This window comes from Clarias gariepinus, chromosome 25 (genome assembly GCF_024256425.1).
Source record: "Clarias gariepinus isolate MV-2021 ecotype Netherlands chromosome 25, CGAR_prim_01v2, whole genome shotgun sequence".
In the NCBI taxonomy this organism is placed as follows: Eukaryota; Metazoa; Chordata; class Actinopteri; order Siluriformes; family Clariidae; genus Clarias; species Clarias gariepinus.
Window position 1 is genome coordinate 12,600,884 of NC_071124.1, and position 25,224 is coordinate 12,626,107.

Below are 25,224 nucleotides of genomic sequence, written 5' to 3' on the forward strand. Positions count from 1 at the left end.
AGTGAAGCAGATGCGATGGATGTCTGCTAGAAAACTGGAGTGTTCTGGACTCCTGATAATATATTAGGCACACATTGTCCTAGTGAGAAAGCTATTTGTCCACACACACACACACACACACACACACAGATTCCAGAGTTTAGTATACTGTATGTAAACACTATTTAGTTTGTACATACTACAGACATTTTTGGACATTTCTAGCAACTTGAGCTTGTTGATCCATATTGTTATGGTCTTATTAATATACTTGTATATTGGACCAAAAATGAGCAGTAATGAGTGTCAGTTCATCAGACCATGCCAATAAGAACCCTAATGGCGGATGATAAATAAAGTCGCCATTACAGAAGGGTGAAATTATTGGGTTGCATCAAGAAAACAAAACAACTATGATTTTAAGTGACTGGAACTTGGTTCTTGGTGAAGAACTCTACTACACTTTATCCAAACCTGGATGGATAGTGCTGAAGAAAAGGCATGAATGAAGATCCCTTAAACACTTTGTTTTAAAGTTTCATGGTTAAAAAAAATCTAAAGTTAAAACCTTAGCTATGTTTAATAGTGAAAGTAAGATCATTTTCATACACACACACACACACACACACAATGTGATGAGAACTTTCAGGATTTGGACTAAACAGCTGTGTGGAAGATGACCACTTGTTAGTCAGACCAATCAGTAAAAGAAAGTTTGTTTGGGAGCATAACGACTCGAATTTGGAGCAGTGGCAGATGGTCATAAGATCTGATGAGTTCAGACTGACCCTACACCAGAGTGATGGTGCATCAGGGTATAAAGAGAAACACATGAAGCGATGCACCCATCATCCATAGTGCCCACAGTACAAGCCTCTGGAGGCAGTGTTATGATCTGGGGTTGCTTAAGTTGGCTCTCAGTCTTCAATCTAATTCATCCCAAAGGTGTTCTATCGGGTTGAGATCAGGACTCAAGTTCAGTCAGGTTCCTCCACACCAAACTTGCTCATTCACGTCTTTATGGATCTTGCTTTGTGCACTGGTGCCCAGTCATGTTGGAAATGGCGTTGGGTTGTTTTTCTTAGATTGGGTTCAGCCTTAATCCCGGAGAAAGGAACTCTTGATGCTTCAGCATTCTAGGAAATTTTGGACAATTTCATGCTTCCAACTTTATGGGAATAGTTTGGGGACGTCCCCTTCCTGTTTCAAGATGACTGAGCATGAGTGCACAAAGGTCCATAAAGACATGGATGAGTGTGTTTGGTGTGGAAGAACTTGACTGGCCTACACAGAGTCCTGACCTCAACCCAAAAGAACACCTTTGGGATGAATTAGAGCGGAGACTGCGAGCCAGGCCTACTCGTCCAACATTAGTGTCTGACCTCACACATGTGCTTCTGAAAGAATGGTCAAAATTCCCATAAACACACATCTAAACCTTGTGGAAAGCCTTCTGAAAAGAGATGAAGCTGCACAGGGTGGGCCAACATCATATTAAACCATAAGGATTAAGAATCGGATGTTACTCAATTCATATGCATGTGAAGGCAGGCGAGTGAATACTTTTGGCAATATATTGTATTTACTATTTTTTTTATTATCATTTTTTAAAAATCTTTTACTCAGTCACTTTTACCCAGATTTAATTTCACCTCTATGACTATCACTGCTGCTGGCTTTATAACTTTAACACAGATGGCCGAGCCGTAATGAGGGTGTAACAGTCCCACCTTGAACAATCTGTGTGAAGAGAGCTATATACAATACTCAACATATGAAGTGTGGAATTTAAAAATATGGTGAAAGAGAGAATTTGTGATGGCAGAGAGAGTGTAAGAGATGCAGACAGAATAAGGGAGTAGGGCGGCTGGGATGAAATACCGAAGGTGAACATAATCTTTCTCTGAAAGCTGGTGTACTGTTGTAGTACGCCTACACGGACAGGCTGGGGAAAAAGTGATGGTTATTAGATATTTCACAAATAAAAGGGAAAAAGTATGATAAGTGTGTTCGGCTGATGGACTGAAGCGATAAGATATTGAGTATGTATGTGACTGGTACCTCCAAGAATATTTTTTATGTTCCATCCCTCCTTTATCTGTACTATTCTGCTGTTTAACCCATTGCCTCTTCTTCTCTATCCTATATCACTTATCCTCTGATATGCTTTCTGACTGCTAATCTCCAGAATACTCAGATATTTAAACTCTCTTAATCTGCATTGTTAGACAGGAGGTGATGGAACGTGGGATTGTGTGCTGAAGAGCATGCGGCTGTGTCTCAACCCATACAACACCGTACTAAAGTCTATGTGAAAATAGCACACCATACTAATTATACTAACTAACTATTTACCCACATGCACAAACAAGCCGAAAGAGAGGAAACTCAGCCTTTGTTAATGTCCAGAGGCTCCAGACTTCAGGACTTCCAGGCCTTTTTAATAATTGAAATCAAAAAGATATGCTCTCAAGTATTAAAAACTATCCTTATATTTAGAACTGTTAGTTTGGGGGCAGTGGAAAAGTGTTGCCCTATCATCCAAAGATCGCGAGTTTGATTCCCTGGTGATGCTCGCAGCCGGAGGTCTAGAGAGAGCTGATTGGCTGAGCTCTCTCAGAGGAAAGGAATGAGAGGTACTTTATGCTCCCACATTTATCACGGCTCTACAGCCAATCAGGCCGTCTGTAAGCTCACGCAAGCGGTAGGAGCGGATAGCTCGAGTGTGTTATGCCGTCCCCAACGGTGCGTGAGCGAGCAGTTCGAAAAAGATGCGGTCGGCTGGCATCACGTGGTTCGGAGGAAACATGTGATAGTCTTCGGCTCTCCCGACTGAGTGGTAGTAGCCTTAATGTGGATGCCCCCTAGTGACGGGGAGGAATGGGAAATGACTAAATTAGGGAAAAAAATCTGAGAAAAATCCAAAAAAAGGAAAAAATGCTAGTTTGTCCAATTTCATTTGTGCCTGTGAAAATAGAAATAACGTGTAAAAATGATTTTAATTCTCACACAATTATTGTGATGAGCTGTTTATGGTTACCCTAAACAAGGGTGCAACTTTGGATTCAACATTGTAGAGGAGGGGTTTGAGATCTCCACTCTTGTAGGGGTGTCTGAGGACATGCCCTAAGCCTGTTTTCAGTTTCCCATTAACATGCTCTACATATCCCAAATCCCAACTAGTACAGCTGATGAGCGTAAAATCATTCACATGATGTATCATACTGTACATGATGGTATTAAAGTGCAAACTTTGTGATGTACCGAACTGTTGGGAAGATACTTTTTAGCTTTTATTCTGTTGAGCAATCAACCACTGATAATTGCTGGTTGGTCTTTTACGCTTCCTCTTTTCATTCTGTATGCGCTTGCTGTGTCTTGCATCATTACTGCTACGTGTTTTAGACGACATGGAGGATGAGTTTGGACTCGACCAAATATCACATGCAGAATATTATTCTTTGCTTGCCAATAACATAGAATTGAAAAAGTCAACCACTTTATCATGTTTTATAACAGTTTTATTTCAATTTATTATTATATGATGTAATGTTTAGTGGGTTGTACTGGCTGGTTTTAATAAATTACGCCTATGACGGTGATTGTTCTTTATTGTTTCCAGATTCACATCACATCATCAGACAACTCTTGTGAGAGATGATGCATCAGAAATGGCAATAACTGATATTGGTCAACAATTGACATGTTATTCATGTTTTTTATATTAATATCCTGTCCTAATTTGTTAACTTTAAGTTAAAAAATGAAAAACTAATAAACAAAACAGCTAAGCAAAATGAAATGAAAAATACATACACTAAATCAAAGCAAGGAATTTTTTTTTCATTTGTATTGTTGTAAATTGTTGATAAAAAATACACACACACACACACACACAGTGGTACCTTGGCATATGAATTTAATCCGTGAATTCAAGGAACATTTTACCATAGGGAATAAAGTTAATGCAGATAATTTGTTCCAGTACTCAAAAATATTACCAATATTACCAATAGTCATGCTATAATCATATGTGTCAATTAAGTAATTAAAGATGTGTCAATTAAGTAATTAATAAGAATGAAAAAATGGACATTAAACCGCACTTAACCTTAATTTATGTCTCCTGTTGGTACCGGCTGCTTTAAAAATTAAACTGAAAATGTCTCCTAGGGCTGGACGATATGGCAAAAATTTATATCCACAATATATTTCTTAATTTTAGTCAATACGATATAATTCCGATACCGATATGGACAATTTAAAAAACCCTCAGGAAAAAACTGCCGAGGACACACACAATGGATGTCTGCAAACTGAAGTCTATAATACCTCCAGACACCTCCTATTAAAATTATATTTTTTTTTCTTTAATAAAAACAGTACAAAAAAAATAAGGTTCACTCTTTATTTGTATTTAGCCTTTACAAACAAGAAATGTGAAATAAACTATCAAATAAATAAAACTCTCAGGAGTGTCTGTGTGTGTGTGTGTGTGTGTACACACACACTGTAGACACACACATTCTCTGCCTTACACACAAACTCCGCTCTGTCTCGAAACACGAGAGGAGAGGAAAAATGGATCTTTACCCCCTATGAGACTTGCTTTTGCTTTATACGCGCGCTGTGCAAACACGCTAACAAACACAAAATTAAATATGTTTCACACACACACACGTGGTCACAGTGTTATAGTAAACAGTACACGAGTGTATGGATGTTGATTATACCAGTAAGAGACGAGCACTAAGTCCCAGCAGGGGAGGCGATTACCCACAATTCCACAGCGCAAGAGAGAGAAAAAACCCACAAAAAAAAAAAAAAAAAAAATCGCAAAAAGTTGCTTCCTGGACATGTGCGTGGCATTTGGTTAGTTATATCCCGAAGATGCTTTGTATGCTGAGGCAAAATCCTTGGCCAAAAAAAAGAGATAAAATTCGTGAGTTGGAGCATTTGTATGCCGATGTACCACTGTGTGTGTATATGTACACTATATACAATGCCCCACTTCACAGAGTTTCGGTTCAAAAACTGAAATCAAATAAGGGTGTCTCCCATCAATAAATTTATTAGCTGTAAATAAAAGGTTATGTTAAAATCGCCATATAAAAGTAACCAGGACACAAAGGACTTGTTACCAGATAAGTATAGTATCTTAATGGTCTAGTATGTTGGCAATCAAAAAAAAGTGTTGATGTACAATCTCCTAGACTCTGCTGGAAGGTGTTTGATTAGACACTAACATACATACTGTACATGTAGTGTGGATGTCTGGATTGGAGAGCATCTGTTAAATTTTATCTCGTGAGTAACCAGAGCAGATTGAAGCAGACAATACAGCTTCATGTCACTGGCATGCTAACTTAAGTAAAATAAAATGTATTTGATATGTGTTTTTATCATTTATTTATTATATATTTATAATATTTTAATTGGCATGAGACCTCTGAAAGTGTAGCACTACGTCATTTTGGCAGCAAGCGAATGTAGTTAAACAGTGTAAAACCACATATGCTGTCTAATTGCTCTTTAATTAAGCAGCTGCTTGCTCAGTAGTTAACACAATATTGTGTCACAGAGTTTCATCAGTTTATCATATGACTGAGGTAAAAAAATAATAAACATATATTTAGTTTTATATGCTGTATGTTATTATTGATGATCAGCTCAATCGGTCTTGTTTGCAGCAGATTGCTGTGACCTCTGGCTCAGGTTCTGCTTCGGGATTTTTACAGCAATGTTGACTTGATCCTTCTGGCTTCCAAGAGCTTATGTTACAAACTTCACTTGAACCAGGGAGTAAAGTTTTAGAATAGCGCAAGATGGCACCGGGGATTCCCCAAAGGGTAACTGGTAAATCAAAGGTGACAAGGGCACGTTATAAAAAGTACTGGAACGCAGCCCTGCAGCCTAATACCTCTGCCAGAACATTCCGGTGCTTTTCATTAGAAGGGAATCCCGTTTTCCGTTCTGTCCATGTCAACAAAAACAAGGGGAGGAGGGGGGTGCTGGGAGATGGAAGCGGAAGAATGAGAGACAGATGGTGAGAACGGAGACGTGAGTGAGAGACGGAGAAGAACCGTTTTGTCAGAATCGGCAGTGCTAACGTTTACACTACACTCAGGTTCATGTCTCATTAAAAGCTTCTCAGACATTCAGGGAGAAAGCAATGACAGATCAGTGTTTGCAAGACGGTTTGTGTATTGTTCTGTAGACCACCATCCAGTCCTGGGGTCAACAATGTACATGCACAGTGTACGGTTTACTTCGAATCTTAGATCTAATTTAGACAAATTGGAACTACATATGTATTTATTGCAAGAACATAGACCATTAAAAAAAAAAAAGACAGACCATTGAAGGTTTTATACGGAGCAACTGTTTCTGTAGAAGCCAAATGTCCCCATGTTTACAGCTTGTACATCTAAGGTTAAAGTTAGGGTTAAGTTCTAAAGGTCACACATAGCCATATTCTGTTACGGCACGGCTTAAATCAGGTTTTCCTTGCTCTACCACCCAGTTCATATCAGCAGCTCGTTATCAAGGTCTTGATGAATTAAATCAGGTGGGCTGGGGTGGGACACAGTATGGGTTCCATGGTGTTGTGGCCTTCCTGGAATGCAAAACCATTTAGAGCCCCAGAAATGTGTCCATGTTGCCATCGGAAAAAGAGAAAGGTTAAGAGGCGTCCTTGAAGACTAACTAGAGTGCAGTGGGTCTCCCCTCCCCGTCTCTCTCTCTCTCTCTCTCTCTCTGTCTCCACCCCTCCCTCCTCTCTCTCTCTCTCTCTCTCTCTCTCTCTGTCTCCACCCCTCCCTCCTCTCTCTCTCTCTCTCTCTCTCTCTCTCTCTGTCTCCACCCCTCCCTCCTCTCTCTCTCTCTCTCTCTCTCTCTCTCTCTGTCTCCACCCCTCCCTCTCTCTCTCTCTCTCTCTCTCATGTTTAAATACCTGTAAAACAAAAAGTTGCCTTCCTGGCCTATAAATGTATTCATATATTTATTTAATATTTTTAATTTAAAACGGGACTTTTAATTGTGCAGAATAACAAAATACAGTTATGAGAGTTAAAACTTGCTTTATTTCTTTATATGATCCCCTGCTACACTAATGCACTTATCTCAGCGTTTCACTAGTGCTTGGATAACATCAAAGTAGAAAGTCTCTGAGTTTGCAGGAGCCATGATCAGCCTGTCTGCTTCACATCTGAAAGGCTGACCAGGAACTCCTTTAATGGCCCAAATGTGTAGAAATCCCTTCGAGTCAGGTAAGGACCGTAAGCGAGTGTATGGCAATAACTCCCACCCGAATTCCTGTAATATGCACGTGCCATCGTTCATGATCATGGATCTACACCCTTCTCTACTACTTCTGCACCATGTTTTACTGCAGCTAAGAGTCTCATCACCCCTTGGTGTCTAAAGTATCCTGTAAATGTCAATCGGTCAGAAGTTCTGGTGTGACTTAAAGTTGTATTGTTGTTGTTGTTATTATTATTATTATTATCATTGTGTCAGTAATGATCTCATTGCATCTGCTTTTCTTAACTGTCAAACATGGAACAGAAAATAAAAATGAAAGAGATGAGGGGAAAAGAGAGAATCTGTGATTAAATTCTTGCGCTAACTCGCCACTTGTTAAGGCCTTTTTAATTAGCCAAGGAAAGAAGTGATAATGAGTGTTACTCACGGTTTTGGAACAGAGGTGGCAAAACGTGACAGCCCTGCTGACTTTGTGCAAGTACCATCCTCAGCCTGAGTGTAACTGACGGAGACAGACTAAATTCGTCACAGCCTGGTAAACTGCCTGTCAACTCAAAACATTTTGTTCCTTATTAAAATCGACCGGGATTCTGTTGTGCATCTCCATTTAAGTCGCATTTTAAAAATATGATGGAAGGAGCCTAATTAATGTGTATTAATTTTTAAATATTTATAAATCTTACTTATTTGTAGATTTCACAACAATACAGACTGCCTTTTTTTTTTTTCAAAAAGGTTCAAATCCCGCAACTGCCAAGTTGTCCCTGTTGGGCCCTTGAGCAAGGCCCTTAACCTTGTAATGAAATACAACTTTAAGTCGCTTTGGATGCCTAAATGCATAAATGTAAATATAAATTAGTAATTAAGATATTTGACAATAAGTGTTCTTCTGTTTTATAGCTAAGAACAGCCCCCCAGTTACGAGCTTATTAATAAGAGAAGTGGACTTCAGTTTAGCATTTCATGTGTAATCTTAAGATTTGACCATTGTATTCAATATTTCTTTGTTTTTCTTGTCTCAGGTTGTGGGAACAGCGCTCTGAGCTTGGACATGTACCTGGCCGGCTACACGAGCATCACAAACGTGGACTACTCCAGTGTGTGTGTGGAGAACATGGCGCAGCGTCACTCTGACTGCATGGGCATGAGCTGGGTGTGCATGGATGCCCGTCGCCTGGCTTTCCCCGATTGCTCATTTGACGTGGTCATAGAAAAGGGCACGCTGGATGCCATGCTAGTGGAGGAACGAGACCCTTGGAACATTTCAGATGCCAGCGCCCAGCTATTGCACAAAATTCTTAAAGAGGTACTTCACTAATCTCATCATAAAATATGTTATTTTATTTGCTATTTACATATATACATTTCTTCTAGTTCACTTAGGACCAGTAAACCAGTAGTTGTAGTTTTTCTTTGGGATCTCTGATTGGCTGTTCTGCTGAGAGAATCAGTGCAGGAGAATGGAAACAGATTGAATGGATTAACGGGGGAGTAAAGTATTTTAGAATAGCCTTTGTTTTGACAACCACGTGTGTAAATGTTGCATAGTTGGTCAAAATGTTGGTCTAGTAAGCAGGAGATCTTGGGGACAAATCCCAGCAGTGGCGGAGTGTTTAAGGCTCTGGGCTACTGGACAGAAGGTTGTATGGTCAAGCCCTTGAGCAAGGCCCTTAATCTTCGCTGCTCAAGTGTCACCATATCATGGCAGATTCTGCACTTTGACCCATCAGCTCGTATGAGTTCCTCAGTGTTGGCTAGGTGTTTCTGGGCCATTTTATATATTTACACTGTACCTTGGATTACAGAGTACCCAGGGTATAAACAGCCTGGCAGACGTTGCTGACATGTTTTGTTTGTGTATGTGTGCGTATGCTGGAAAATTACTTTGTTATTTATTTATTTAGTTATATGAGGTTTACTATCTGCTGCTTGTTTCTAAGAGTTTAGTAACCGAGACCTTTAAAGTGTGGACAGGTGACATGAAGGCGGGAATCGAACCCGGACCCTGGAGGCGCAAGGCGACAGTGCTAGCCACTAAGCCACCGTGCCACCAGCTGAGTTTTAGCTGAGTAAAAACATGAATTTCTAAATACAATTAAATACTTATAATCTCTGGCAGCAGAATCTTTTTTTCAGTCAACCTTCATCACCTGTGAAGAACCTGAAAATTTTTTTTGCTCCTTGTCCCTCCAGCTTTCACCTCCTCATTTTTCTTTCTTCATTTTCAAACCCTGTACGTTCTCTGGCTGGTCTAATGGGAAACAATTTTCTCACCAATCTTACATAACTTTCATTGGTTGCGTATGCCCACGTTAACACTGGACACAACATGTGAATGCTCCTCTGTCAGAACAATTGCGGTGTGCTTTTCATATGAAATCTTTATGAAAGTGAGAATACAGAACAAATAATTAGATGACGTTCATAATTAGGAGAGAAATTTGGGGACTGAAAAGAAGGTACAGTGGAACCTTGGGTTACGAGCATAATTCGTTCTGAATGCTGGCTTGTTTTTCAAAACACTCGTAGACGAGAGCGAATTTTCTCAAAAGAAATAATGAAAACTTAAATTATTCCTTCCACAGCCCAAAAAAATAAATACATAAAAATAATTAATACAAAAATCTAAAGTAAAAGGAAAACAAATTTACCTGCACTTTACCTTTAAAAAAAATTTAAAAATAAAGCCTGACAAATAAGTGTTTCCGTTTATGCAGGCAGGTGCTGTGTGTGTGTGTGTGTGTGTGTGTGTGTGTTTGTGTATGTGTGTGAAGCTAAAGTAAGAGGAGAGGAGGAATCAGCCCCTCCCCTCTTCTCGTCTTACACACACACACACACATTAACGGAAAGACTGTACTTTACCTTTGAAAAGAATCGCGACAGAGCAGTGTTTCTGTATAGAGCAGAGATAAAGTGTGTGTGTGTGAAGGCGAGGGTAGTAGGGGAGGAGGTCTGTGTGTTTGTGTGTGTGAAGGCGAGGGTAGTAGTTGAGGAGGTGTGTGTATGTGTGTGTGTGTGTGTGTGTGAGTGAAGGGGCATGATATCCAATGACGTGCGCGCAGACAAAGTGCAGGCTGATACAGAAACATATGTGTAAAACATATTTTATTTTGTGTTAGTATATGTGTGTGTACAGCACGCATGCACTGTTTATTATAGCACACGAGTGTGCACGTGTGTAAACCAAAAGCAAGTGTCATTAGAGAGGTTAAAGATAAAATATGTTTTACACACACACACGTGGTTACAGTGTTATCGTAAACAGTACACACATGTTGATTATACCAGTAATCGAGTCGAACACACTAAGACCCAGTAAGGGAGACAACTACCCACCTTTCCCCTGCGCAAGAGAGAAAAACCGTTGGCTCAGTTGTGATCACGTGATGCTCGGCGTCAAAACAAGAAGTGCATGCGTGATACATGATACTCGGTGCTCGTAAACTAAGAATTGCTCGTTTTCTAAGTTAATATTGAAAAATCTTTGCCCGTCTTGCGGAACACTTGTTAACCGCATTACTCGCAGTTCGAGGTTTCACTGTAGTAAGTAAATAAATATAGAAATTGAGGAACGTATTAAGACTGTTAGTACTGTGTTGAAGTTCATAAGAGTCCTCCTCTAAGTAAAGATAAACAGCCAGAGATTAGCTAGATTGATATTAGCATAAACCTAAGAAACTGAAACTGTATGTTGCACAAAATGTCAGTTAAATAAGGAAAGCCATGAATGCACATATTAACCGAAACTTACCGACAAGTTAAACGAACATCCTCATGCGCACTTACACAGTGAATGTATGCACGCACGCACACTTTGTGAATTGCCTGTCACGACTCCTTAGCATCTCTTAGTGTGTACTGAACAATCTCTAACTGTAACGCGAGCACATACACACGCACACGCATGCACACACACACAGGTGTTGCAAATGAGACCCTGTTATGCAATCCTTCCATTCATGTTTTGTGGTTTGCCATTAACCACTGAATTTACCATTTGAACGCCTTGTGATGGAGACTATTTTTAAAGTCACACACATTACACTCGCAGATATACCATCGTTAGAAGTGTTTAGAAACCCTCACACCAAAGACATAGCCAGTGGTTTAATGAATCACAACCTTTTCTACACACAGCCATGTGCACCTTCTAAAGTGCATGCTTCCAGATTAATTAGTGCTCGTTGTGTTTTGAGACTGGTGTAAGTGTGTGTAATGAGTCGGTTTTGAGACAAGTTTCCTTGCAAACAAATAAGGCAATTTGGAGTCTTTTCAAAACGTGCAACTTGTAATAATGTAACACCATGAACATGTGTTTGTGTTCCACTCAAAAGCAGAACTGAATTGGTTATGTCTATCATGATCAGTTATGATTGATTGAGCAGAAAACCAGCTGATTCCGATCACTGGCTGATCGACTGGTGCATATCTATTATAAATGTAATAAATCACTTAAAAATTTATTTTGAGGTCGTGGTGGCGATACATGAATCGGCACACAGAAGAATCTAAATTCATAACTGATTCAATTTCTGTAAGGTACCGGTATGAGGATTGCCGTGTGGTCTTGATCTTGTAACTGATGTAGCATGACCACAGCCAGATTAAAAACGCATCATGGGTGATGAATGTGTGTGATGAAAGGTTTTGAGATTTTACAGCAGCAGTAAATAAAGAAAATCTGGCAACCTTTAAATCATTTTTTCATGTTTGTCTTCAGAGTAATCATAATTAAAGAGCATATAAGTAAATCATGGTCATTGTAAGTTTTCCTGACCTGAACACTAATAGTAAGCTATCAGAGCCACAATCCTTCCATGCAAACAAACATGCATCCCCCCCCAGTCAGCCTCTAGTGGGGAGATCTCAGGTGATGGCCACTTAACCACTCGTACATCTGAGTGCGAGACCATCCTCACTCAAAAAATAGAATCAGGGAGTCAACAAGGTCAACTGACCCTTGGTGACATCAAAAATGTGCTTTGCCAAAGGACACTAGACAACCGCTTGGCAAAATGTTATCATCATTCTGAATGTTTATTTTCTTTACATTTTTTCTTTGGGTGCTCTGTGCTTCCGTCACAAAACAAAATTAAATTACAACTCCCCCTTTTAATGCACTTAATGACTAAATAATTGTATTCCATGTTCACATTAAATGGTCATCCTCACAGATCTCAGCTGGTCCTCCATAGACTTTGCTTTGGCAGTGAAGATAATTAAAGTTCTCAGCATGAGCAATGGCACCCAAATCAACAGTTTGCGTTGTTTAACCATCATGCTTTTTTTCCCCAGACAACTCCTGCAAGAGATCATTGTCGTTTCAAACCAGGTAATAAACAGATATTAAAACAGTTGTCTAGCAAAATTTACTCAACAAATAAGCATGCAAGTTGGTGAGCAAATTTACGTAATGTTTCCCAGAGTCCTTAGTCAACCTCTGGTGTACAATTTCAGTTTCTTTAAACGTTGGGCCAGACAATAAATTAACTGTACAGACAAACTGAAGAATATGTGGTTCACAGTGTAGTCAGGTTTCAGGGAGCACTGGTGGCTCAGTGGTAGCTTTTTCACCTGCCATGCCGAAGGCCCGGGTTTGATTCCTAGCCAGTGCCCAAACCCCAGCCACTGGATGCAGTGCCGGTTCCAAGCCCGGACAAAATGGGAGGGTTGCTTCAGGAAGAACATCCAGCGTAAAAACATGTGCCAAGATGGCGAACCCTTGCCGGGAGAAGCCCAAAGACCAACAACAACAAGTGCAGCTTTCATTTAGTGTAAAGTCTACAAGGGTATTCCAAAATCTTTGGGGGGTATTCATATCTAAAAAAGCTTGTTACGTTTTTTTGTAGGGGCTTAGTAGTTTGCATTGTCACCTTGATCCCCAGGTTCCGGGTTCAATTCCTGCCTCTGGTCTGTGTGTGTGTGTGTTCTCCTTGTGCTTGGTGGGTTTCCTCCGTGTACTCCGGTTTCCTCCCACAATCCAAAGACATGCAGGTCAGGCTAATCAATGTTCCTAAATTGCCCATAGTGTGTGAATGAACAGATAAGTGTGTGTATGTGTGTGCCCTGCTGTGGACTCTGGGATAGGTTCTAGACCTCCCCCCCGACCCTGTACACAGCATAAAGCGGTGTAGACAATGAGTGAGTGAGTGTGTATTTTTGTCTTTTTGCTGAATACAAGTGCATAGCAACGTCATACATTTCCAGTATTAAGATTGTTATTATTGAAATTTAATACATGACATAATCGAGCGACTGCACTTTAAACTTCTGGCGTAAGTGAGTTGAAAATAATCAGGTTGTCGCATTACAGGAGGGGAGTCAAAATATCCTGTAAGTCTCTTTCTTGCATATACAGTGTAATGTTAGACAGCAGGTTAATTGTATTGTGTGTGTGTGTGTGTGTGTAACAGTAGACAACTATAAATGGCTATTTGTTCCTGAAAGTCTACCTCTACATTGTCCTCAGTATATCATACTCTCAGGTAGCACCTGCACACACACACACACACTGCACACACTGACATCATCATGTATAAAACACTAATCACCAATAGACTGTCTTTCTGTAAAATTCACTCTCTGACCCACACACACACACACACACACACACACACCCACACACACACACACACACCCTGAATGACTCTTTATCACCTTCATCAGCACGTCCTGCGTGAGTTCACACACACCTACTTGCAGTCCTAACTACTCGCCTGGATGCAAAACGCACATCCCCTGCCCTCCACCGTAACTGATCCTTGTGTGTGTGTGTGTGCGTGTGTGTGTTTGAGGACAATGAGAACATAGGAGATGGAGGTTAAAATGAGCTGTGCAAAATGACACCTGTACTTGGCAGCGTTTTGCATTTATGACCTCAGCATGGTAGAGTGGGTCTCTTCGTGTCAGTGACATCACTCCTCTCACCAGTTCTGGCCTGTCAATGACATCACCTCAGTCGCCTAGTCTCCTGTCACCAGGTTACTAAGCAGAAAGGGAGGAATGTGATGTCCAAGGGCAGCTCTGTCGTATTGAGAAAGAACTGGAAAACTGAGGTAGCACTGCAGAGGACAACGAAACAGATTGGGAAAGAGAGAGAGAAAGAAAGAAAGATGGTGTGTGTGGGAATAAGAGTGAGAGAGCAGCATTCACACCGTCAATTATGGATAACAATGCATAAATAAATGATGAATCCACGTCTTTTCTTCCTACAGCCATTATACAAAAATAGTGATGTCCTGCCGTGCTCACGTTTATCACACATCAGGTGCGCTGCCAGTGATCTGATTGGACTGAGTTGACATACAGTCAGGTCTGTAATTGTTTCAGCAGTTAAACAAGTCTTGTTCATTTTTTTTGCCACCACAATGGATTTTAAATAATGTAAAAATACATTGCAACAATATCACACATAAGGGGATGCTGTTGTGATGGATATCAGGGCTGTAATGCGGATGTAGGAAGGACCTTATGTGCGATATTGCTTTTATACAACAGCTCTACAAACGTCATTTATTTTCATTATATTAACAGATTTATTCCCCTACGCGGAGTCAGCATGGTTTTGTGCGGCGGCTGTAAGTGCGGTCCATTGTGATTATCCACGAGTTTTGGCGTAGTAATTGCTGCACTAAAAATTAAACGTAAAATTTTTTGCCGGTCCTCGCGGAAGCTCGTGGAACGTGCAGAGCCAAATTCCACAACCCTTGTTACAAAAATTTGGCTGAGACTTACTGTATATGAGCTTTTTGTAGTCCCATTGAGCTAAATTGAAAAAACTAATTTTTTTTCACTGGAACTATCCATACGGCTCACTGGAACTAGCTGTATGGCTACCCACTGTATGTGGCCATGGCTAGTCAAATTTGTACTAAATACACCACAACCTATACTCCCAGAAAGAAAGCTGTTTAATTTGAATCGTGAATCGTGCAGTGAATCGTGATGAATCGTACTTCCAGCCATCGCGCGAAACCGCGTAGGTGAGATAGGGGTATAACTAGCCGCACCTGCTGGAACTAGCGACCGACAGTTAGTGTAATTATTAGAGGTGAAGATACAGTAGTTTTAAATTCTTACCTGTTCTATGTAACCAAAAAGTGAGATGAATAAACTGTGGAGGTGGTGGACAGTCCTGTAAATCTCTTTAAAATTTCTCTTTATATTTATCCCGCTTTAGAATGTAATGTACGTTAACTTCCCAATTAGCATTAAATGGAAAGGAAATGCACTATGTAGGCTGGACGATAAGGGTTTAGAGAGGGATTTGGGACACAGCCATGACTTAGGCGCTAGTTAGCTCTGTAGCCCATAAAAAAGAACACTTATGAAGCAACTCAAGATGACTTTAAAGTGCTGTTTTTAAGGAGTCAAAGTGCTGTTTAAGATGACATAATGTTATCAGACGTGTGTTTTTACTGAAAGTGCTGCGGACAGTACTGACCTACTTTCAGTCATGTTGCGAGCAACAGTTAGTGTAATTAACGGTTATTTGAACACCTGTGACGCGGAGTGATGCGCATAGTTAAACGTCCCAGTGGTATTACCGTCTATTATTACCAGTCATGGAATGTCTCTCGTCAAATCAGGTTACTCTGTCAGAACTAACTGTTGGATAATATGTGATTGAAGTGTAACATTTTTTAGATATAATTCAAGAGGTTTACAAAAACCATTTTTCTATTTTTTATACAAGTGCCTTCATTTTCACAGGCTCAAAACTAATTGGGCAAACAACTGATGAGCAGTTTCATGGCAAGGCGTGGTCTGTTTCTTGAGTAATTAAGGAGACGAAAGCGTTAACCTGCATTTATATTTTTTATATGCAGGTGTTAGTGTGTGTACAGTCTGTGTTGCTTGATATCATTTGGTAGGAGCAAAAAAAAAAATCCTGAAATCTGAAAGCATTACAAAATTTAATCTGAGTAGGGTTTGGCAAAATATTTACGCTATACTGCCTACGCTGAGGTCAGACCAGTGTCTTAAATGTACAATGGTGAAATAGAGCTGTATCCTTTTTCCTTAGCTGGGAATAAAACAAGAGGGCAAAACAAGATTTCTGTCAACAAACACAATGCCAAGTATTTCCCAACAGATCACACGATATACAGGAGATAAAGAAATTACAGTTCATCTAGGGACGCTGCAGATGTTATAACAGACTTTATTGCAATATGTCCCAGCCAGAGGGAAAGTGAATGATCACTTTCTTATCCAAATACACCAGCGGTGGCATGTGTGGTGGCATGTATTTTATACACAACGTCATCCTAGGTTTTTTCCTTGTAACAATCATAAGCTTGTATTTTTAGGTGTCTCAGTGGTAGGGTTTTGCCTGCCATGAGGAAGGTGCAGGTTCAATTCCCACCCAATGCCCCTACCCGTGCAACTAAATGCATGCCGGGTTGGAGGGTTGCGCCAGGAAGAAATACAAAAACTGTGCCAAGTTGTGTGCGGACCGGCCAGTCCATAAAGATTACCAGCAAAAACATTTGATGTATGTACAGGTATACATTACATTACCGCTTTATGAAAATCCCGTCAGTTTTTTCTCGATTTATATAGTCTTAAACTTAGATCTTTGAATGAGCAGATATTTGCCCATAGAGAATTTTAAACATGTATATGTTAATAATGTAATATATAATAATGTAGACTCATTGTCCACTGTAATAGAAACACCCATAGTCCTGCTCATTTACGGTATGTAGGCACCCAATAGAAAATGGACAGATTGGTTTAAGCTGCCAGGGAGAACTCAAAATACTAAAAGAACTCAAATAATCACTTTTTACAACCGTGGTAAGCATAGAGCATCTTAGCATGAGCAAAACATTAAACCTTAAGGTAGGATCATTAATAGATATATATTTATGAATTTTGACTTGATTTCCCTTTTGTAAGAGCCTGTGAGATGAGGGACAAGGGTTAACAGTATTCAAAACATTCCAGATTTATATGTGGTTCTCTTGTTTTATTGGGAGAGAAAAAGACTCCAGCAATAATTGCAATCCATATCATAACTCTTTATGTCCATGAAATTCCCAGTTATACAGCCTAACCTAAGCGAAACAACCTAGTTAACTAAATGCTCAGATAAAACATAAACTTTCTAACAATTTCCAAACACTAACCAGACGGATATTTTTTAGCAGGGAAGTCTAAATATATAATAGGAATAATACGGTCATATTTTCTGGTTATAATAAGGACTCTGGCTGCTACACTCTGGACTAATTGGAGCTTGTTTATGCACCTACTGGAACCATCCAGGCAGCAAAGAATTCTTGTAGTCCAACCTGGAAGTTGTTTTTTTTTCATCATGTATCAACATGATATTTCTTAAGCTTAGAAATGTTTCTCAGATAAAAAGACTTTCACAGTAATATTATATACATAAACATCAAATTAAAGAAGAGAAACAATAATCAGACAAAAGTGTTTTACTGATGCACATGATGCGACCAAAAGACTATCAAGTCTTACTAAATAATTAGAAATATTCATTTAAGGTATCTGTAGTCCTATTGAAAGTAGTTCTGTTTCTGAAAATTAATTAGAAGGAATGCACTTAGCATCCGGTGTCCATTGTTTTCATGCATTCTGCAGTTTTTACTAAATTGGTGGTAAGAATAGGAAAAATATTTATAATTGTTCCAATATTGTAATCTAGGGCTGGGCTCTTCAAAAGCAGTCCTCCATTCCATTTTACAAATTTTACAAATACATAACAGCAATTATGTGTTTGACTCGTGTGCCAGTATGAGGTCAGCTGCTGAGGGAAGGTTGATTTTGCCCTTTAGTTTCAACAGCCGACAAGGGTTAAGGTCAGATTGTAAATATGTGCTTTCATAACATGTTTACACATTTGATCCAGTATCAAGGCAAGGTATGTATGTTATGACGCATTTTTAATAAAATTGGGTAGTGATTAAAATTAAATTAGAAGTAGCATACTTTGATTATGTTTTCCAGGTTTAAATCAAATGTCCATATTAAGTCAAGAGTGTGTTTCTTGTATCAAGTGTGTCCATTATGTTTTCGATGAGCCATGTTAACTCCAAAGTAGATGCAAACACCGCTCTCAGACTGGAGATCCACTTCATCATGGTTTGTAGTGAAGATGTGACACACATACAGGACTCTTTCTTGCTCTGATTGATTAAAGTCAAGGGTTGCTTTCTTCTCATTTCAATTAATTCTTCCATTGTTTGGAATTTGAATCATGTGCACAAGCATACTACATGCTCATGATTTCATTTGCATTTTAAATCTCTGTTCCTGTTTTTGTCCCTAACAAGCACTCATTAACCACAGTGCAATGTTAATTAATAATATATTTATATTGGCTTCTTCAAAAAGAGAACCCAAATGGACCACTGTTAATAGAAGAGAACATTCAAGAGCCTTCTCAACAAACACACACACAGATAAAGCATTGCAGTACAACTTTTGGGTTTGATTGTGGGCTGTGTAACTACCCTACAGTATTGGGGTTTCATGGAAGTTTTCTTTTTTATTAACAGGAACTTCAAATCAAGTTAAATGTACATTAGGACATAGTCCAGGTGAAGCGTATTTTACTTTGTAGGTTTCTCAGTCATTCTGAGGCTACATACATTAGTGAGAATTAGAATTAAAATTGATATTCAGCAGTATCTTGGGAAACAAATTTATTCAGTTCTGGAGGCAAGTTCTTAAATTAATTTCCCATAGGAAATAATCTAAACTCAGATAATCTGTTTCAGCCACCCAAAAATATTACGATGAGTCGTTGAAAGGTGTGAGAACTTGAAGCTGTGTGTCGTGGAGAGACGTGAAGCAGAGTCGAAGTCGAGAGACATGGATGAGTGTTCAAAGTGCCATGTGATCCATCAGCGAGGGCGTCGAGCCAAAAACGCGAAGCAGAGCTGTAGTCGAGGAATGAGAGCGAGAGTTCAAAAGCTGCATGATTCGTCAGTGAAGGCGTCAAGACAAAAACTTGAAAACTAAGGAGGGATGTCCCTGATAGCGAGAGGGATGTCCCTGATAGCGAGCATGACTCTCTACCCTATATGGGATCTGGGAGCCTTGGTAAGGTGCCGGTCAGCCTGTCCCTTGTATGACCTGAATGCTTGCATCAAGGATCGTCTAGCTCATAACCATGTCCCAGCGGTAGACCAAATGTTGGGCCGAGGGGACCTCTACCGCCTCTTGTTGTCGGTCTTGGGACCTCTAGTTGTGAGTGTACGCAACCCATGGGAGGTAGCATCATGAGTGGTCATGCACCGGAGGGCGACTTCCATTGCTTGGTTCTTTCGTTCTGTTTGGCCATTGGCCAAAAGGCCTTCCAGAAGCTTGAGGTGAACTGAGGTCCTCGATCTGAAACTATGTCAGTTAGGAGACCGTGAAGACAGAAACCATGGAGGACCATTGCTCTGTTGTTTCCTTGACGGAGGGAAGTTTGGTAAGTGGAACCAGGTAAACGGACCTGGAGAAACAGTCGACAAAAGGGGTGTGACGAGACGCTTTGCCCACAAGACGAGACGAGACACGAGACTGGGTTCACGAGAATAAGATGAGACGAGACTTTTAGAAATTTTTTAAAAAGAAATCTTCAATGTTTAAATAAATAGCAAAAATAGCATTTTATTTAACTGAAACATAATTTATTTAAATGAACAAAATTTTCTTAAGCATGGAAAAAGAGCTAAGACCTGGGTAATGAGGTAATGACCTATACAGAACAGACTAAGATATGGTCATGTTCTTTTTTAAGAATAAGGGATGGTGTGCTTTGGTTCCAGTGTGTGGATAAGTCTAGAAAATGATCTCATATCGGCTGCAATGAAAACGCTAATGTCTCTTGTTATTGCCTTGGCTCTTGCATTGTATGATGGAAGTTTAGCTGCAAAGGCATTTGTTATGGTTGTTTGCCCTTACATGCGAATTGAATTGCTTTCCATTTTCTTTACAGGCGCAGCTTTTAGTAACGAGCTGTGGTTGTTTTCTAAATGCTTTTGCATTGTGCTTGTGTTAGCTAAGGTGTACGATATTAATTTCTTACAGTGTTTGCAAATTGTCTTTGCCTTGCCTGTAATTTTTTCCCCGTTTCTTATTTCCACAAGGAATCCAAAGTGTTGCGACACCAACGATTTAAATGTTGTACCACGAGATCTTGTCACACTCCTAGTCGACAATGGTCATAATACAAGTGTTCCCATCTGACGAGGGTAGACCTGTTACAAGTTGAGACCAGGGACGGTGAGGTATGGCTAAGGGTCTGAGGGGGTCAGCCGGGGCGGCCGGTTGTCATGCTGCCACAAAGCTGAAAACATCTCTCCCTACCAAAAGCACTGTTGAATGATGAAGCGGGTTCGGGCGGAGCCTGGGTTCCAGGACCTGTGAGCGTAGACAGAGGGGAACAAAGAGGCGATCTGAGGGAACGTTGCTTGGGCCGGACTCCTGGGTCAATGCCTGCCTAACTTCAGCCTCAATGTCCAGTTCCACGGCTGCTATTAGACAACGAGAGGGCAGGGTAGTGTCGCATGACATAGAGTCATGGGAAAAAAGATAACTGACGTGAGAGAGCGTCGGGCTTGGTGTTTTTGGAGCCTGTGGATCTGTCCATACTAGAAACGGAAGCTCGGTCTCCTCCACCCAGTGTCTCCACTCCTCCAGGGCTAACTTAATGGCTCGTAGTTCTAGATCGCCCACGTCATAGTTCCTCTCGGCCGGGGAAGGACAATAGGAAAAAAATGATGACAAAAACAGGGATGCAGTTTGTTATCCTGTGAAGACCTCTGGGACAGGATCCCTTTAACGCTGGTGTTGGACGCATCAACCTCCACCACAAACTGGCACAATGAGTCGGGGATGATCAGTATGGGAGCTAAGGTGAACCTCCTCTTGGGGTCGGCGAAGGCTCTCTCCGCCTCCTTGTTCTAACAGAAGCGCATCTTGGAGGGGGTCAAAGAGAGGTTAAGGAAGCGGTGACGAAGCTGTACCCTCAAATAAAAACGGCGGTAGAAATGGGCAAAGCCCAGAAATTGTTGGAGGTCTCGTCACGAGACTGGGGTTGGCCAGTTGGAGACCACCTGAACCTTGGCCAGTTCCATCTTAAGCCAGGAGGGGGAGATGACATAACCAAGTAAGGTGGTAGACATTGTTCGAAATTCATTTCTCTGCTTTGACATACAAGTTGTTTTCTAAAAGCGTCTGTAACACTTGGTGAACATGGCGCCCGTGACTCCTCCAGGTCATGAGAAAAAATCTAAATGTTATCCACATAGACGAATACATAAAGGTTCAGGAAGTCTCTGAGTACATCGTTTATCAGGCTCTGGAAGACGGCAGGGGTGTTGGTGAGTCCGGATGACACTACCAAATATTCATAATGCCTGGTCGGGTTGTTGAAGACGGTCTTCTACTCGTTGCCCTCCCTAATTCGGACAAGATGATATGCATTGCGCAAATGTAACTTAGTGAAGATAGTGGCTATTTGGAGAGGCTTAAAGGCTGTAGACATGAGCGGTAAAGAATAGCGGTTCCTGATTGTTATCTCGTTAAGCCCTCTAAAATTAATGCATGGCCGAAGGGACCCGTCTTTTTTTTTTTTGGACAAAGAAAAACCCTGCCTCTGCGGGTGAGGAGGACGGGTGGATGATACCAGCAGTGAGAGCCCCTCGTGATATACAGTTGTGGCCAAAAGTTTTGGGAATTACATAAATATTGGAAATTGGAAAAGTTGCTGCTTAAGTTTTTATAATAGCAATTTGCATATACTCCAGAATGTTATAAAGAGTGATCAGATGAATTGCATAGTCCTTCTTTGCCATGAAAATTACCTTAATCCCAAAAAACCTTTCCACTGCATTTCATTGCTGTCATTAAAGGACCTGCTGAAATCATTTTAGTAATTGTCTTGTTAACTCACATCGTTAATCACGAGCACAAGGCTGGAGATCATTATGTCAGGCTGATTGGGTTAGAATGGCAGACTTGACATGTTAAAAGGAGGGTGATGCTTGAAATCATTGTTCTTCCATTGTTAACCATGGTGACCTGCAAAGAAACGCGTGCAGCCATCATTGCGTTGCATAAAAATGGCTTCACAGGCAAGGATATTGTGGCTACTAAGATTGCACCTAAATCAACAATTTATACTGTAGGATCATCAAGAACTTTAGGGAAAGAGGTTCAATTCTTGTTAAGAAGGCTTCAGGGCGTCCAAGACCAGATTGATCTTCTGCAGAAAGTATGGTAAATGGACTGCTGAGGACTGGGGCAAAGGCATATTCTCTGATGAAGCCTCTTTCCGATTGTTTGGGGCATCTGGAAAAAGGCTTATCCGGAGAAGAAAAGGTGAGCACTACCATCAGTCCTGTGTCATGCCAACAGTAAAGCATCCTGAGACCATTCATGGGTGGGGTTGCTTCTCATCCAAGGGAGTGGGCTCAATCACAATTTTGCCCAAAAACACAGCCATGAATAAAGGATGGTACCAAAACACCCTCCAACAGCAACTTCTTCCAACAATCCAACAACAGTTTGGTGAGGAACAATGCATTTTCCAGCACGATGGAGCACCGTGCCATAAGGCAAAAGTGATAACTAAGTGGCTCGGAACGTTGAAAAACGTTGAAATTTGTCCATGGCCTGGAAACTCCCCAGATCTTAATCCCATTGAAAACTTGTGGTCAATCCTCAAGAGGCGGGTGGACAAACAAAAACCCACTAATTCTGACAAACTACAAGAAGTGATTATGAAAGAATGGGTTGCTATCAGTCAGGATTTGGCCCAGAAGTTGATTGAGAGCATGACCAGTCGAATTGCAGAGGTCCTGAAAAAGAAGGGCCAACACTACAAATCCTGACTCTTTGCATAAATGTCATGTAATTGTCGATAAAAGCCTTTGAAACATATGAAGTGCTTGTAATTATATTTCAGTACATCACAGAAACAACTGAAACAAAGATCTAAAAGCAGTTTAGCAGCAAACTTTGTGAAAACTAATATTTGTGTCTTTCTCAGAACTTTTGGCCACGACTGTACTCGTTTATGGCTTCTTGCTCTTGGCATGTCAAAGAGAGGCAACAGCCCTTTTGGAAGAGAGGTTGACGGAAGTAGGTCTATAGGACAGTGTGTGCAGGTGGGGCGGTCGGGGGGTGTGTAAGGAGAGAAGACAGCATAGGAAAACATGACCACATGGTGAGAGGCATGACGGTGACTTTGTTTGTTTAGAATAGCCTCTACAATAGTGCCAAAAGGAAAGCTAGTGCACTATCTAGGATGTAGAATCCCTTGTTCCGTATACAAAGTAGTGCCCTTGTTCAGGGGTTAGATAGGGGTTTAGGATTCAGCCTTGTGTTAAAAACTTGTTAGCCTTGTAGCTTGCATTAGCCATGAACAAAGTGCACGTTAGCAGTAATGAAAGATCGAAACAACAGGACGGTTCAGAGGCCATTTAGAATGACTTTGTAGCAATTACTAAAGAGAGGTAGTGGTGTTTAAGATGACATAATATCAGTTGATGTGCTTTCCTGATGAAAGGGCTAACATGAATGATTTTGATTTTCAACATTCACAAATAGTTTTAATATAAATATGATTTAAAGCTGCACTGCTCTCAGAGCTGTTGCAATAGGACAATAATTATAACTTTCTGACTAATCCGAATGAATAACAGCTGAAATTTCTTTTTACCTGAAGTCACATTTTCTTGTGTTATAGTCTTTACTGCCATTTCTCGTAACTTGATTTAGGCCAGTTATGATATAGTACACTATAAACACACAAAATACTGACATTCCAACTGACTGTGGATCGAGCTCTGAACATAAAACATTTCTAAGATAAATGAATGGTTCACAAGGGTGTGTGTGTGTGTGTGTGTGTGTGTGTGTGTGAGATTCCTGGCTTTTATAAACAGACACTGCAGCTTAAATCAAACAGACACAACATGAGGTGGCCCGGTTTGCTGTTCCCACGGCAACACTTAGCCAATATCGACCATAGAGCAGGGTTGCTATGGAGACTCGAAACACTGGATGCCCGAGGGTTTTGGGTGGCGGGGGTTCTATAAATCAGAGCCATCGAGAGACAAATAGAGCAGTGAAATTCAGAGAGAGGTGGGCTGGACAGAGAGATGAAGAAAAAGTGACACAGCCAGAGAAAGATATTCTCTTTTTTACTGTGCTAATTCTCTCGCAGGTCATGGGTAATGATTCAGTTTCGTACATTCACACTGTGACCTGTAAAAGTAAAATGTAGGTTCTATGTTGTATGGTAGCACTTTTGCTACTTACTTTTTTGTCTGAGATGGGTGTGTGTGTGTTGTGTGTCTGCTGTCTTTAATGGACAAAATGTTCCCACTTGTCGGTGTCTCTTTAATTTAGTTGTGATTCTGTAATGCAGCATTAAATCTCCTGATGTGATTTGCTGGTGCGTGGAAGCAACTTTTGTGATGATGTCACTGCTTTAGTGGTTAACACTGTGACGATCGTACACCTCATCGACTAATCAGATGGCGTGATGCGCTGACCGTATATTAAACAAGACCTTAAAAGAGATTAATGCAATTACCATGTCATAAAAAAGTTTGTTTACATTTGGAAGCCCCTGTCGTATGTACAATAACTAACTAAAAATTGATTGCGATGTTCGTATTTGAGCTATATGGCACTGTAATTGCTGTAAACTTTACACATGGTGCGAATGCCCCCATAGAGACTCAACCCCAGCCATGGATGTTAATGACCAATTGGCTGATAAATCAACCTTACCATAGGAATAAAAAATGGGCATCATTCATTGGATTCTTACGAACCATAGTGATATACTGGTCTAGAGCATCAAAAACACAAAAGGCAAAAATAACACAAAGAAAACCACTGTGTTTGACTTTTTTTTGTCTTTAAGGTATTTTGGGCAAATGGAATACAAGCCTTTGTGTTCTTTTTGGTCAGCAGCTTCGCCTTAGCACTCTTATGGATGACATGTTT

General features: G+C 40.5%; 1 protein-coding gene across 1 annotated transcript in view; it reads left to right on the top strand.

Annotated features, from left to right (window-relative positions):
• The window catches only part of ece2a (endothelin converting enzyme 2a), an 86,643-nt gene that overhangs the window by 32,963 nt on the left and 28,456 nt on the right, over positions 1-25,224 (top strand). The window contains exon 2 of the mRNA XM_053486809.1: positions 8,265-8,548. Within this exon, the coding sequence (XP_053342784.1) occupies positions 8,265-8,548 (284 nt within the window). The remainder of the gene's footprint in view (positions 1-8,264; positions 8,549-25,224) is intronic.